At 46.2% G+C, this 16,114-nt stretch overlaps 1 protein-coding gene across 1 annotated transcript in view; it reads right to left on the bottom strand.

Moving 5' to 3' along the window:
- Positions 1-16,114, bottom strand: part of GMDS (GDP-mannose 4,6-dehydratase) — a 628,352-nt gene that overhangs the window by 347,135 nt on the left and 265,103 nt on the right. Inside the window, exon 5 of the mRNA XM_051855925.3 lies at positions 1,279-1,471. Coding sequence (XP_051711885.1) covers positions 1,279-1,471 — 193 coding nt within the window. The remainder of the gene's footprint in view (positions 1-1,278; positions 1,472-16,114) is intronic.

Raw genomic sequence — 16,114 nt, 5'->3', positions numbered from 1 at the left:
TGAATTTTATTATAAAAGACAGTGTTTTTTTTCACTCAATTCAAACAAGAAATAACTTCTAAAAATTAGAATTTACAATATATCAAAATAGAAAAAATCAAAGGCTAATGACACAGTAAAGGTCACCCTGGCAGTGAATCAGCTCACAAGGAAGCAGTTAAGACTCTTGCTTTTGTAATTCCCACAGTTCGTCCTTCCAGAATCTAATCGACTCGCTATAGTGTACATAATACAGCAAGCCTGCGGTGCCTTTTATTTTAGATTTAAGGAATTAAATAAAAAATTGAGGATCCTAACATTCAAACTACTGTGAACTTGCATCACTGAAGTCCTTCATGAGTATTCTCATTGCATATATATTACATGTGATAGGCTTACATATAATATATTACATGTGATAGGCTTACATATAATATATTACATGTGATAGGCTTATATAATATTACATGTGGTAGGCTTACATATAATATATTACATGTGGTAGGCTTACATATATTACATGTGATAGGCTTACATATAATATATGTGATAGGCTTATATAATATTACACGTGATAGGCTTTCATATAATATATACATGTGATAGGCTTACATATAATATATTACATGTGATAGGCTTATATAATATTACATGTGATAGACTTACATATAATATAGTACATGTGATAGGCTTACATATAATATAGTACATGTGATAGGCTTATATATAATATATTATATGTGATAGGCTTATATAATATTACATGTGATAGACTTACATATATTACATGTGATAGGCTTACATATAATACATGTGATAGGCTTATATATATTATATGTGATAGGCTTATATATAATATATGTGATAGGCTTACATATAATATATTATGTGATAGGCTTATATAATATTACATGTGATAGGCTTAATTTTTTTCAAGAGTGTGCTCAGGGGAGCTTTCATCAAGGAAATAAAAAAAAAGAATCTCAGAAGCCTTATCACTTCAGTAAATCTCACAATAGTTCAGAAAAAAAGAACCCTGTTAGGTCTAATTTTCCTTTTAAAGTGATCTGCACGGGAGGGCTGAATGAACAGGGACTGGTGAAGCGAGGTGGTAATTCTCCCTGGGGGCAATGGCAAATACTTGTAGTCAGCGGATGAAGGCATGCTTCTCAACAAGTCTGGTCACTGCAGTCTAGCCCAGCGTTCATCTCACACTCAGATGACTTCAGCCGTGAGACACGAACAGAACGAAAGCAGAAACACACTCCCCTGCGTCCACGGAGAACGCTGTGTGCTCACCGTAGGGCGACCGAGGATAGAACGGGGTGGTCTCCTTCTGCGGTATCTCTTGCACTTTCCCGTACAGCTCGCTTGTCGAAGCTTGGTAGAACTTCACGGAGTTGATGAGGCCACAGGTCTTAATGGCATCCAGCAGCCGCAACGTGCCAACCCCGTCCACATCTGCGGTGTACTCGGCTAAGTCGAAGGAAATCTGCAGGAAGAGAGCAAGCGTGAGGGAGACAGGGGCTCCGGGTTCACACACTGGGAGACGGCATCTTGGTGAGGAAGCAGTAGTACCTGCCAGCCAGGGTAGGAGTCCGGGTCATACCTATTTCTACTATCAAACGGCTGGGAAATATCTTACTGCCCACTAATTACCCTCTGTGAAGAACACTTTAACCACCCTAAAGCGCCTCCTCATTCTAGGCCAGAGTCCTCAGGACACAGTTCATCATGGGACAAAATCCTGTGCCACAGAGTCATCTGCGTGCATTCCTGAAAAATTCTCACTGCACTGAGCGCTTGGGAGAGGAGCCCAGGAAATTTCCACTGTCACTAGATCCTAATTGGTGTTTTACAAAAAGACATCAGTTTGAGAACACAGCTGATTTTTTAAAAAAAGATTTTTCTTTATTTATTTGAGAGATAGAGTTACAGACAGTGAGAGAGAAAGACAGAGAGAGGAGTCTTCCTTCTGTTGTTTCACTCCCCAAATGGCCACAACGGCTGGAGCTGTGCTGATCCGAAGCCAGAAGCCAGGAGATTCTTCTGGGTCTCCCATGCAGGTGCAGGGGCCCAAGCACTTGGGCCGCCTTCTACTGCTTTCCTATGCCATAGCAGAGAGCTAGACCGGAAAAGGGGCAGCCGGGACTTGAACTGGTGCCCATATGGGATGCCGGCGCCGCAGGCACAGGATTAACCTACGGCACCACGACGCTGGCCCCTACAGTTGATTTTTTTAGGGGGATTGTTTCATTTTCTATTTTAAGTTCATACACAAGAATGACTGTAGCCGATCAGTCTTTTACTTTTTGAGGCACAGACAAGAAGATGCTAAAGTATGTACGAATTCAACAACTTCCAAGAAGGTGCTGTGAAATGCGTACATATTTTACAGGTCTGTACACTATTTTAAAAAACTAACTATTAACATACTTTTTTTCTTAAATTATGCTGCACACAATAAACAAATTAACCAATACTAAATCTCCTCAAATAACTGAACGGACAGTCTTTGTCACTGGTTTCCTCACTGCCATCTGAGTGGCCTTGGTTACTGCCTGTCCCGAGTGTTCCCTGAGCAGAAGCTGTGGCCTCGTCCATCCACACAGTATTTCAGGAGTGGGGTGACTGTGCCCGGAGACTTGACTCAGACCACTGAGCTCAGCCACTCAGGCCTAGGAATTAAGCTCATGTGGTAGCAACAAAATTAAAAAGAAGAACATGTGTTTCACCCATAACCTTTCAAAGCTAATAAAGCAAACTTGGTACCATTTTATTCCTTTTTAATAACAGTTTATTGATGTATAATTTACATACCATAAAATTTCCCCTTTTAAAGTTTACGATTCCATGGTTTTTAATACATTCACGGCATTATGTAACCATCATCACCATCTAGTTCCAAGAACGCCTTCTTCACCCCTGAGAGCAGCCTGTATAAGCTACTGGTCACTCCCCAGGCCCCGGCTCCTCTGCTTGCTGACCGGAATCACCTCCCTGCCCTGGACGCTTCGTACCAGTGCAATCCCCACGGCTGGCTTCTGGCACTTTCCACGCGCTCCTTTCTCGTGGACGTACGCCCGGGTGGCGCGCGCATCACGTGGTAGCGCTCTGTTCCACGTTCTGAGGAACTGCCAGACTGCGTTCCCAGTGGGGGCGCCATTCTACACCAGGCTTCTGGCCACACACAAGGTCTGCTCTCTGCACACGCCCACCACCGTCCTGGTGTGAAGTGGTGTCCTATCGTGGTTCTGACAGGCGTTCTTATGACACAATCCTGAGCATCTTTCCACTGCGTATGGGCCGTTTATGTATCTTCCTTGGGAAGTGCATATTTGGATATTTAGCCCATTTTTAAATTGGACTATTTGTCGTTTTAATAGAGCTGCAAACGTATTTTATTTATTCTGGACACAAGCTCTTAGATATATAATTCTATTTTTCCTCCCATTATTAATTGTGTGCTATGAAGCCAAAACGTCCAATTTATCTTTCTCTCGTCACTTGTGCTTTTGGCATCATACGAGGGCACTTCGATATGTTTGTGGTAAATGGAAGTGAAAGATAAATTTTGATTTAAAACACTTGGAAATTCATGCTTTTGAAGGATCTTCAAAAAGTTCATGTAAGGGGCTGGCATCATGGTATAGTAGGGAAAGCCGCCACCTGGATGCTGGCATCCCATATGGGTGCTGGTCCACTTCTAATCCAGTTCCCTGCTATTGTGCCTGGGAAAGCAGCCGGAGATGGCCCAAGTGCCTGGACCCCTGCCACCAATGTGGGAGACCCAGGCGAAGCTTGGGGCTCCTGGCTTCGGCCTAGCCGAAGTACACATAAAATATATGAAAACTTTTTTTTTTAACCAAAATAAACTTACCTTTTCATTTCACTTTTCAATGACCTTTTCAAAATATGCTCATAGTTAATGCTCTGTTCACCCTTCCACCACACAGGGGAACTACCACCCCGGCTTCTCCCCACATGGCCGACAGGTACCGCCCTCTCTCCTCCCTGATGATCCCGCCTTTGCTGGTTGTCACAGTGGCTTCCAAGATGGCGCCGGCTTGCTTGCCGGCTGCTGCCCCGTCCATGAGCTCCTCACCCGCTCCTCCCTGTCAGATCTGGTTCTCCCTCTAAAAAATCCCAGTGCTGTCATCTCCGTCTTTTCACGCCCCTTTAGCCTGTGGCACTTCGTCACTTCTCCTTCTTCTTAATGTTTTTATTTTAGGTGTTACTTATTTATTATCTCTCTGTCTCCCGCATTAAAACGGAAGCTGTGTGAGGGCTGAGTCTTATCTTGCTTTCAGCACAGTCTCCCACGCCTGAAACAGTGCTTGGCATGACAAGGGCTGAACGAATGAAGACAGCATGTAAAGTAAACAGGACTTTAAATGTCAAATATACAAATATCAACGACAACTAGTAGAAAAGATCACAGGCTATTAGAATTACAGAAACTTGATAATCACTCGTATTGCAATGATGGGCAAAATGTCAGAGGACAAGACAGAGCTACACAAGTGTCGTAGCTTTACCATAGCAACGAGGACACAGGTCTCGATAGCTACACCGTGCCAAGCAGCAGCCTGGACCCTAAATGATGAGGAGCGGTGGGGGCAGCTGGTCCCTGAAATATCCCCAGGCCATGTGAGGACATTCGTCCATGGACACCACCAGGGCAGTCACAGAGGACGGGGTAAGGTCTTGAGGAATCAGGGGATTCAAATTCCACGTAGAACAGTATATTTATGTTCAAATATAAAGCAGGTTGCTCTTATCAAGATTCAAAGACATATTCAAACATGCCCAAATAATTACCCTTATTTTTTTTATGAGTGGCACATCACAGCCTTTCGAGAAACAAATAGAAAATAAGGAATGGTTCCCTAAAGAGACTGCAGAGGACCTAGATATGGGTGCTGCACAGTCTACAGATTGGAATGCAAGTTACAGACCTTTTAAAAATCAGATCACACCGCCACAATGGACGCCTGAGCTAGGCCTCACAGCAAATAATACTTGCAACATTCTTTCTTCCTCTTAGTCACTGCAGCTACAGCTGCATGAGAGCTGAACAGAGGACCTCCTAACCAAGCAGGACAGGAACAACGACAGGAAAACACAGCTCCCAGGAGGGAGGCATCAACGTGGGCATGCAGCGGTGGCCGCAGCATTTCACATCCTAATGAATGGATCAACCGTTCAAGGGGATGCTGGAGGTCAGAAACGTCACACGCTTGATTCTTTAACCAAGAAGCCCAGCACACGACACTCCAGCTCCCAAGCCCGAGACCACAGAGGAGCACTCGCGGTGGGAGGGGAGGCGGCTCACAACTCCCCCACTAGGGGCTTCTGAGTGTTCCAGCTCCTTCCCACCTGAGACCTGACTCCCTCAGGCAGCGGCACCCCACCTAGTCCTCCTGCTCCTGGGGGGAAGCCTGGCAGAGCAGCACTGTGCCAAGCCGTAGTCTGAGATTTCAACTTGGGGGTCCAGGCAGAGATGATGGCTCTCATCATCAGAGTGGCTCCAGGCTGCGGGGTGTCCTGGAACTGCTCCATGTGCCCTCACTCTTGGTCCTCACACAGTGGACTCTTGACTCAAAAGACTGACCAAAGAGCATTTCAGTTCTGAAATCTACAGAAAACTACAGCTGAGGCAAACGGAAAGGAATCGAAGCACCCTGAGCCCTTGCAGACACTGGACTGTCAGCTCCACGGGCGCGGGGCTCTGACGACTCCACCTGGTCACTGTGAGATGCCCCAGTGGGCCATGGACGTCCACACTCACCTGAAGTGCTTCTAATGCAAGGCCACTGGAAAAGAAGTTTCCATGTGTTTGTAATAAATCAAGGAAAATATGGATTTAACTAGTCTAATAATGTCAATACCTCTAGACGTGAACTGGAGCAATGTGTCTGAGTAACAGTTTTGGTGAGAAGAACATGTTCAAAGCACAGCAGAACTAAGTTTCCTAAGAGACTGATGAATGCGGCCGGAGGGCTTTTCAGGCAAAACAAGAATCCAGGAGGAATTCAAAGATGGGCCAGCAGTGGCACATGCTGCTGACCTCTCCCTTCCCTTAGGGCTCAGTGGTGCGGCCACCATGCTCCAGCCTCGCTCCCTCCCTGCCTCAACACCAGTGCCACCTCGGGGCCTGGGGGCTAGCTCTTCCCTCTGCTCACAACTTCCTGTCTGCGGCTCCCTCCGCTGCTTCCTCCCTGGACCAGGCTGCCTCCTCCCTGGACCAGGCTGCCGTGGTTCCCTCCCCGGGCTGGCAGAGCACTGGTCAGGTTCCGCCACGTCCTCGGTCTAGTCAGGAAGCGAGCTACACAAGGACAGGGGTTTTGTTTCTCTTTCTTTTCCTCCAAGTTCCTATTTCTTAGCAGAGTTCCATCCAAAGAAGGGATTCAAGAAATACTACCCGAATGAATAAGGTGCATTAAGTTTGAAGTTTAGACATATAATTCTTCAATGACCACATTATACCATTAATAATGGAATAGACTTTATATATGGAAAAAATTCCATTTTTAAAATACCAATGAATGAGTCAAAGCTTCCCAGACTGCAAATGCCGTCTCAGAAAAAGAGATCTGTCTGCAGAAGCAGTAATGTGGTAAAAGACAACCACAGCCCAGGAAAATGCTTCCTTAACAGTCAATTTCACAGAAGCGTAAGGAAGCACCCGATACCAGCGAGCTGGCAACGCCTGAGACCACACAAGCAGCTGCACTGTTTACTACTCCTCTGTGAGTGAAAGTTATTAATCAGCGCGAGCAACAATAAAACATGACTTTCCATCCTGAATCACTCTTTCCCCCTTAGCAGGAGCCCGGCAGAGCTGACGTTCACTTAGCGGCTGGGGCAGATGCAAATCTGTCTCTGCAGGGCAGGCACAAGCCAGCAGGTGCGGGCCTAGTGCAGCGGGCAGGGAGGGCATTCAGAGAGCCGGTAGTGCAGGTGACAAGCCCTGAGCACAGGAAAGACAAGAGTGAGAAGGAACAGCACCGCGCCTTCCCAAGGGGCTGCTCACCTGCCGCACTCTGGAGGCTAGACAGCCTGTGAAGAGCTCCAGAGGATGCCAGCGCTGGGGTAAGGGCAGGGCCTAGAGCTTTACAGGAGGCCAGACAGCGACAACGGGCTCACAGAGGAGAAGGCCACACGAGGAAGTGGAAATGGGCGAGGGAGAGCCGGCGCGAGCTGAAGGAGGAAAGGCACTGGCTCCACGTGGGGGCCGCAGAGACCCACACTTGAGTGCACGTGAGCAGCAGCTCTTCTGGAACTGTCATGCCAGTTACGCTCTGCTCGTTCAGTGAGCACTGGGGGCCGCCCACAGCCCTGCAGCAGAGGGCCGCTTACCGTAAGCTACAGTCTCAGCCACAGGCTAGGTGCCCCTGGCCTGGTACCCACAGGACCAACTCTGTCATTCAGAAACTTCCATTCTTCACACCCACAAACCCAACTGTGTATAACTTGTCTTTATTCTTCTGCAATTAAATTTTTATTCAAAAACTTTTATAATCACAGTTTGAAATAACCACAAGGGAGTTACTCTACCAGAGTGATGAATTCTAGGCAGACCAAACAAACGGGTTATCACGGTTTGCCTTTGTATGCACAAAGGTAAATTAAGATGTAGCTTCCATTAAGCATTTTACAATAAAGTAAGGAAGGGCTCTCACAGGCAATCAGAACCCTGCTCTCACAGGACAAAGCCACACTCCGCAAACCCCCACCCCCATAACGACTTTGGCAGTCCCTGCAATCCACACTGCCTTGTCTGTTTTCCTAAAAGCAGAGCACAAAAGATAAAGGCTGCTGTGGTTCTTCAAGAGACGGAAGCCTGCTGGGGAAGGCCACCCTGCTCTAACACCTCACCAGATCTGCTGCCTCTTCTCATTACTGGCTCCAGAAGCAAGGTCAGCTTCCCCAGCGGCGTTCCTTGAGCCTGAGAATCCTCGGTTCTCAAATCTTAGGGGTCCATTCGCCTCTCTCCAGTGGTAACTCTGGCCCAAGTCCTCACCACTTTCCATATGCTCTAAGAATTTCTGGTCCCATTTCTTAAAGTCTTTTCTCACTTTCTCAGTTAAAACAAATACTAAACTTAAAACAATATTAATTTGTTTTAATTGAGTTTGAAACCCACTAAACCTATTTTCCGTAGAAAATCTTAACTTAAAAACACTTTGTGGCTACAATTGTTACAAGTTAGCCACATCAGACATCTTTTCTCTGTTCACTGTACAGATATATATCAGCTGCTGATGAACACAGTATAATCTGCCAAGACTTCCATATGAGAAAATTGCACCGGAAGTAACTATGAAATTTTTCTAGAACATGATTCATAGAGATTCTTTACAGATAAGCAAATGTAACAAGTCTGCTTATGTAATGGAATTAACTATGAATTAAATCATACTAACCCAAGAATCCACCAGGGGCCAGGGATGGAATTTCAGGAAAAATATGTACCTTTAATTTTACTGAATTCTATCTGAAATTTTAGATTCCTCTCAATTTTAAATTTAAGCCACTCTCCTCAGTAGCAACAGTGACCTTGTTATCGATACAGATGATACCCATGTAACACTGAGGTATGGAGTTGTTACAGGAGACTCAGAGTGTCACTGGTGCCCATCACCACTTAGAAATTCAGGAGGTGAGGGGCCAGCACTGTGGTGCAAAAGGTTAATCCTCCGCCTGTGGCACCGGTATCCCATATGGGCACCAGTTCTAATCCCACCTGCTCCTCTTCCCATCCAGCTCTCTGCTGTGGCCTGGGAAAGCACTAGAAGATGGCCCAAGTGTTTGGGCCCCTGCACCTGCATGGGAGACTGGGAAGAAGCACCTGGTTCATGGCTTTGGATTGGCGCAGCTCTGGCCGTTGCAGCCATTTGGAGAGTGAACCAATGGAATGAAGACCTTTCTCTCTGTCTCTCCCTCTCACTGTCTGTAACTCTACCTCTCAAATAAATAAAATCTTTTTTTATTTCTTCTAAGGTACATTTTTTTCAACTTTTATTTAATACATATAAATTTCCAAAGTACAACTTTTGGATTATAGCGGCTTTTCTCCCCAATAACCTCCCTCCCACCCACAATCATCCCATCTCCCACTCCCTCTCCCATCCCATTCTTCATCAAGATTCATTTTCAACTATCTTTATATACAGAAGATCAACTTAGTATATACTAAGTAAAGATTTCAACAGTTTGCATCCACATAGACACACAAAGTATAGAGTACTGTTTGGGTAGTAGTTCTACCGTTAATTCGCATAGTACAACACATTAAGGACAGAGATCCTACATGAGGAGTAGGTGCACAGTGACTCCTGTTGTTGATTTAACTATTGACACTCTTATTTATGGCGTCAGTAATCACCCGAGGCTCTTGTCATGAGCTGCCAAGGCTATGGAAGCCTCTTGAGTTCACAAACTCCGATCTTATTTAGACAAGGCCATAGTCAAAGTGGAAGTTCTCTACTCCCTTCAGAGAAAGGTACCTTTTTCTTTGATGGCCCGTTCTTTCTGCTGGGATCTTACTCACAGAGATCTTTCATGTAGGTCATTTTTTTTTTTTTTCCCACAGTGTCTTGGCTTTCAATGTCTGAGAAACTCTCATGGTCTTTTTAGCTGGATCCGAATGCCTTAAGGACTGATTCTGAGGCCAGAGTGCTGTTTAGGACATCTGCCATTCTATAAGTCTGCTGTGTATCCCGCTTCCCATGGTGGATCAATCTCTCTTTTTTAATTCTATCAGTTAGTATTAGCAGACACTAGTCTTGCTTATGTGATCCCTTTGACACTTAATCCTAACATTATGATCAATTATGAATTGAAACTGATCACTTTGACTAGAAAGACGGCATTGGCACATGCCACCTTGATGGGATTTGAATTGGAATCCCTTGGCCCATTTCTAGCTCTACCATTAGGGGTAAGTCTGAGTGAGCATGTGCCAAACTGTACAGCTCCTCCCTCTCTAAATAAAATCTTAAAAAAAAAAAAAAAAGGAGATTCAGGTGGTGAAAGCCCACCTCCAGGGATTGTGCTATAGTATGTGAAGGTGCATTACTGTGTCACCAAGCTGGCTTTTAAATATATGAATAACAGAATCAGTGTCCTTTGTGACCCCAAGAGTTTTGTCTTGTACTTTTGCAAACATTATTCAGACAATATTCGCACAGGCTTCACCAGGCTGCTGAGAGAGTCCACGGCAGAGAGGCGACGACGTCTGCTCTACTGAGTGCTGGTGACAGTTTCAGTATTTTTGAAAGTGCTTAAAGAAGAAAAGCTGCTGACCTTCTCTAAGAACCCGCATCCAGCCACATTCACAAGCTCTCCTCAGCAGTTTTCGGTTTTGGAGGTACGTAATACAAAGCATGACTGTCATCTAATCCATCATTCTGTGGTCTGACACAATGCATAGACTACGGATCCCCTCAGCAAGGAATCTAAAGTGCCTAAGTTTGCTGTGACTTCCTAACACACGAGCTCTGAGAGTACACAAAAATAAAAGTGACTGCACTTCATAATTCTTGTAGCATTAATCTGAATTATCATGATCACATGTGGACCACGACAAGAGAGCATTCCCCAAACTGTTGGCAGAGGGCGATGGCACAGCAATGAACAGGGGGAACACATTATATCAGGAATACTCAGCCAAGAGTTTCACAGTACTAAACCATGGGATTAAAAATATTTATTGAAGATAACCCCAAAATGGCTACAGGACCGAATGTCTGCTACCAGTTACTACTTAGACTACAGTAGTAACTTGGGGTGCTCTTACTACAGGCAGAATAATGAAAAGCTACTTGTTTTGTATAAAGGAACTGAAACACAGAAAATACTCCAAAAAGTCTTCATTGTTATCAAACTTCAATTTCCTTTTAGAACTACTACAGTTACATTTAGAGTCGCCACTACTACACATTCAATAACGTAGGAACAGTCTTACGTGGCATCTGAGCAGCTAAGCATTCTTCGGTCAACGAGTCTGAGAGCTCCAATGGGGCGTAAGTCTGCAATGACAGAGGTCTCGGCTCACACAGGGCGTGCGTGTTCATGAAGACAGAGACTGAGATACAGCTCCTCGGCAGGGCAAAGCACTCGATTTAGGGAGCTCTCAACCCCAAATGCCAGCTGGCATATGCGACTGTTTATGAGTAAACCACAAGAGTGGCCAGCGCAATGTCACATCATGTGTATGGTAAGTCGTCTCCCGCCCTCACGCCTGCATTTGTGTTAGTCTTTCTATTCTAAAAAGAGCGTGTGAATCAATTTTAGGAGGAATATTAAGGAAAATATCTAAGTTGCAGGAGGAATGTATAAGGAGTTTTTAAAGACAAGTAACCCCTCATGAGATACCTGATGCTTTGTTGAAAATATGTTACTGCAACCCTTGGAAAGAAAATAAGACTCAAAAACCAGTAAGAATTGTGTGGCAAAAATGTCAGACAATAGAGAGAAAACAGAAAAAGATGCATTCATCGAAATGGAATAAAATTAAAATGAGCTCAAGAAAGAACAAGGCAGAGTTCAAGAACAGGAACCCAGAGTCACTAAGAAGAGCAATCAGACAAAGACGACTGCTGGCAGCTGCTGGCAGGGGCAGCCCAGCAGGGATGTGCAGGCTTGGCACACATGGCCCTGAGCATCCTCTGTCTGTCTGCTGTGGAAGATTCGGTGTGGGGGGTGGGGGGGGGGATAGGGTTCTAATTTTCTGAAGCTATGTGAAACTAATAAGTAGAAATAGTGATAAATTCCAGCTACTCTAGATCTAACAAACAAACTAAAATAAACATAAATCACTAAGACTGATTGGCATGCAGGAAGTCATGAGAGACAGTTGAGCAGATTGCTAATGTAACTTCAGTCCATGAAAATGCAGCTGACAGTCATACTGGAGGGGAAATCAAATCACCAGGCTGTTGTTGGATTGTGTTTTTATAATGAAAAATCTAACACAAGCTATGGCAGTGGTCAGAATCAATACACAGACAATGTCACGGCAGAAAGGAAAGCAGCTTTGTGAGAGCTGACACTGCCTGGCCAATTTTTGCAAAATTTTCAAGGGATAAATGAACACCTGGGCAAGGAAGAGTGAAGGAGAAACCCATGGATTTAACTCACTGGATTGTCAGAGGCTGGGCAAACGCTACAACAAAGTGGAAGCAAAGATGGATGGACTCACGGTTACTCTGGCATGGGCAGAGCATCCCATCTCCTAACTGTGAACAGCACGCTCTCTGCTCCACCCCCACCACACCCCCACCACAACAATCAATCAAAAGCAGGAATAAAAGCACCACGAGTGGACCCTGGGTGGGCAATGTGGTGTGCTGGGCTAAGCTGCCGCCGCAGCTCCAACATCCAGCGAGCCCTGGGTCGAGTCCTGGCGGCTCCACCTCCTACCCAGTCCCTGCTAAGCTCCTGGGAAGCAGTGGAAGACGGCCCAAGGGCCTGCGCTCCTGTACCTGTGTGGGAGACCTGGATGGAGCTTCAGCTGCTCCACCTCCTATCCAGTCCCTGCTAAGCTCCTGGGAAGCAGTGGAAGACGGCCCAAGGGCCTGCGCTCCTGCACCTGTGTGGGAGACCTGGATGGAGTTCAGGCTCCTGGCTTTGGCTTGACCCAGCCCCAGCCAGTTGCTGCCATCTGGGGAGTGAATCTGCAGATGGACAATCTCTCCCTGTCACTCTGCCTTTTCAAATACATAAATCTTAAAAAAAAAAAAAGAATAGATTCTATCTGTGGTTAGTTTAAGGATAGTTCTCATTTAATGTTTTAAAAACAATCTGGGAAAGGGAGTATACTGCAAATCTCTAAAGGTCCTTCTGTTTTTCCAGAAAACAGGAATGTGAAATTAGGAATAATTAACTGTAAGATCTCAAAGTCTCCTGAAGACATCAGGTTTTGGTTCGATGCTACAAGGTCAGGAAGATGTGGAGTCTGAGCACAAAGCACAGGACAAGCGTAGCAGAAAGCCTTGTCCCTGTGTAGAAGCCCTGGTTCTTGCACGGTGGGTGGCCACGAGATGCAGGTCGCAGACTGTCGGTCAGGCCCCAGACTGGAAGGATACCTGCAGCACCAGGAAAGCATTCCGGGCAGCAGAGCCCCTGGTGCGTACAGACAGGGTTAAAAAGTTACACTTCGCAGATTTGTGAACTCTAGGCCAGGAAGCGGGTATGATGACTAATGTGTTTTGTAAAACAATAAAGGATGTGGCCAGAAAGACCATAAACCAGCTCAGTAAGAGCCCAGAAGACTTGAATGAAGACAAACCCTTCGATGAAGTCTGATTCAACAGTAAACGAATAAACCCTGAGTCTGCTGTCGACTGAGTGATATCTGAAGGGCCATGGGTTTGGCATGCACCATCCACAGCACCACGAATTTCAGGGTCAAAGTTAAGAAGCCCCACCTTGCTCACCCTTTTGCATCTAGCCCAGTGCCTGGCACATAGCAGGCAGCCAGCAAAATTTCTCAAGGCATGGAAAACACAAGAGCAGAAGATTCCCACCCAAAGTGGCGGTTCTCTCCGGAGAAGACTGACTGCACACAGCTCCTTTCCTGGCCGCCTTGTCTGAATTCCATGTTCTTGAATCCAATGAGGAATCATTCCCAGAGCAGCAGGCAATGAAGTTAACAAACTCAGTGCAGGCCCAGGACAGGGCCACTGGGCAGCAAACATGAAAGCATACTCAGTGCAGGCCCAGGACAGGGCCACTGGGCAGCAAACATGAAAGCATACTCTAAGCAGGCCCAGGACAGGGCCACTGGGCAGCAAACATGAAAGCATACTCTAAGCAGGCCCAGGACAGGGCCACTGGGCAGCAAACATGAAAGCATACTCAGTGCAGGCCCAGGACAGGGCCACTGGGCAGCAAACACGAAAGCATACTCAGTGCAGGCCCAGGACAGGGCCACTGGGCAGCAAACATGAAAGCATACTCTAAGTAGGCCCAGGACAGGGCAGCAAACATGAAAGCATACTCTAAGTAGGCCCAGGACAGGGCCACTGGGCAGCAAACATGAAAGCATACTCTAAGAGGGAAGCATGATTAATAATTCAGTATCACTGTCAAAGCTGCCACCATTAATGTTTACTCACAACTATTTTTAAAGCGGAATCATTCTCCAGCAACAAAAGGTACACAATAAGGTATTTTTCATGTATTTTCAAAATGGAAAATAGGAATGCCGTGTTTTCCAGCCTGTTCACATCGGAACTGTTGTATAATACACACTTTAGGTTTACGGGAAAACACGGGTCACGCTGGACAGGATGCTCATCTAACTCTACTGTGAACACTGCTCCTGGCTGCACGGCTGCAGTGCAGGTGAATGTCTACTTCCTTGGGATCTGAGAACCGCTGTGAGAATGAGGGGGTGGACGAGAATGATGTCTGTACCTACAGCACTGTAGGCAAGCCGAGGAAATGAGAAAAAAAATTAATTGCAAAGTAAAGGGGGAGAATAATCACTATCCAAGTTGCAGCTGAGAAAAAAACCTGCAAAGAGTTAGCACCTGTGAGTTCTCACAGGCAGCACAATTCTAATTTGCCATGACAGTAATTCCACTGGGCACGGGAAAAGATGCCTGCGTACGTAAGACTGATGAATGAGAAACAAGAAGAAACTGACACAGGAAGTTATTTATGCCAATTAACTAAAACTCTCAGGTTGTAGCCCTTATTTTGTCAATAACCAACAGGCCAAGGAACCAGCATCTCTTAGCCTCAGCTTCTTTCATCTATGTAGTAAAGTCCTTTCTAATTCTGATTCTTCTATGTAACTGAGGAAAGCACACACAAGTTTTTATAAAATGTTAATCTGAGGACCAGGAGAAGCAAGGAAAAGCAGCGTCCAATATTCTACCCAAAATCATAACACGAAGAGAAGCACGACTGCAAGGCAGGCCAGCCTGAGGGTGGCTGTGAGGCGAGGACGCAGGGCCAACGCCGGGGCACTGCCCACGTGCTGCACCTGCTCCTGTGAGGCGAGGACGCAAGGCCAACGCAGGGGCACTGCCCACGTGCTGCACCTGCTCCTGGTAGCCCTGGTGTCCTTCATAAACCTGCTTCCCTAACGCCGTGGAGAACGCATGACGCTCTGCCCTGGAGACCACAGTTCTCCTGGCACTCACCTGGCCCTTCTACACGCCACCCTCCACACTGCCACCACCACCATTTTCAAATGTAACATCTAATCAGGGCTCACCCTTCTGAAAGTGTAATGGCTCCCCAGAGCTTACAGATAAAGTTCAAATACCTTACTTAGCATAAACAATTCGAGTCAACTTGGTAAACATGTGGTCATCTTTTAGGCCACAACTCCACACTGCTGCTGCGCTAAGCGCTGCAACTATGACGCTTAAGAGGACACAGCGACAGAAACAGAACGGTAAGTGAAGTGGATGTCACAAACCTGTTGGGCTGCAAGGCTAGGACTGGCAGCGGCGGAACACGAGATCCGGCAAGCAGCCGGACTATGGCACCAAAAGCACCTGTGGAGAGGGGCCTTCAGCTAGGCTTGCCGCTTCAAATCCAGGGCTGGGGCAGAATCTCTCAGGCCATGAAGGGGAGTCATAAAAGGCTGCTTCTGACGAAAGCTTAAATTATGACTTTGTGTTCACTTTCCTATAAAGCTGAATGTCTACAACAGACGGGGCTTCATCTGAGAATCCGCCGCGGGTTCAGTGCCGTCCACGCGCGGAACAGACCTGCGAAATTCCCCACATCAGCGCCGGCTGGAAACCCTAAGCCACCAGCGCATACCTGGCTCTGGGCTAGGATATCCAGAGGCTGGGTGGTGGCAACCACAAAACCACTAACAGCGTGGGATAAGGGGGGGAGGGGAGCGCGGGCTCCTGCTTAGCACAGGTTTGCAAACCAAAACTTTTATTAAAAACATAATGGTAAGAAAGAGAGCCAACGAGATCTACAGCGGCAGGAAGAACGTACTTCGGAGGACATGAAAACAAGAGCACATTCTGAGAATGACTTGAAAACGTCTCTCAAGAGACCGAGGGGGGAATAACACCAGCTGGGAAGAAGGAGGGAGCTTTCTCTTACAGCAGGTCAGAATGAAGCAAGAATGGACTTGAGAAAGAATCGAGTG

Source organism: Oryctolagus cuniculus, chromosome 5, assembly GCF_051225735.1.
Source record: "Oryctolagus cuniculus isolate XC-2025 breed Fujian yellow rabbit chromosome 5, ASM5122573v1, whole genome shotgun sequence".
NCBI lineage: Eukaryota > Metazoa > Chordata > Mammalia > Lagomorpha > Leporidae > Oryctolagus > Oryctolagus cuniculus.
Note: the sequence above shows the minus strand (reverse complement) of the source record. Positions and strands in the feature narration are given on the sequence as shown.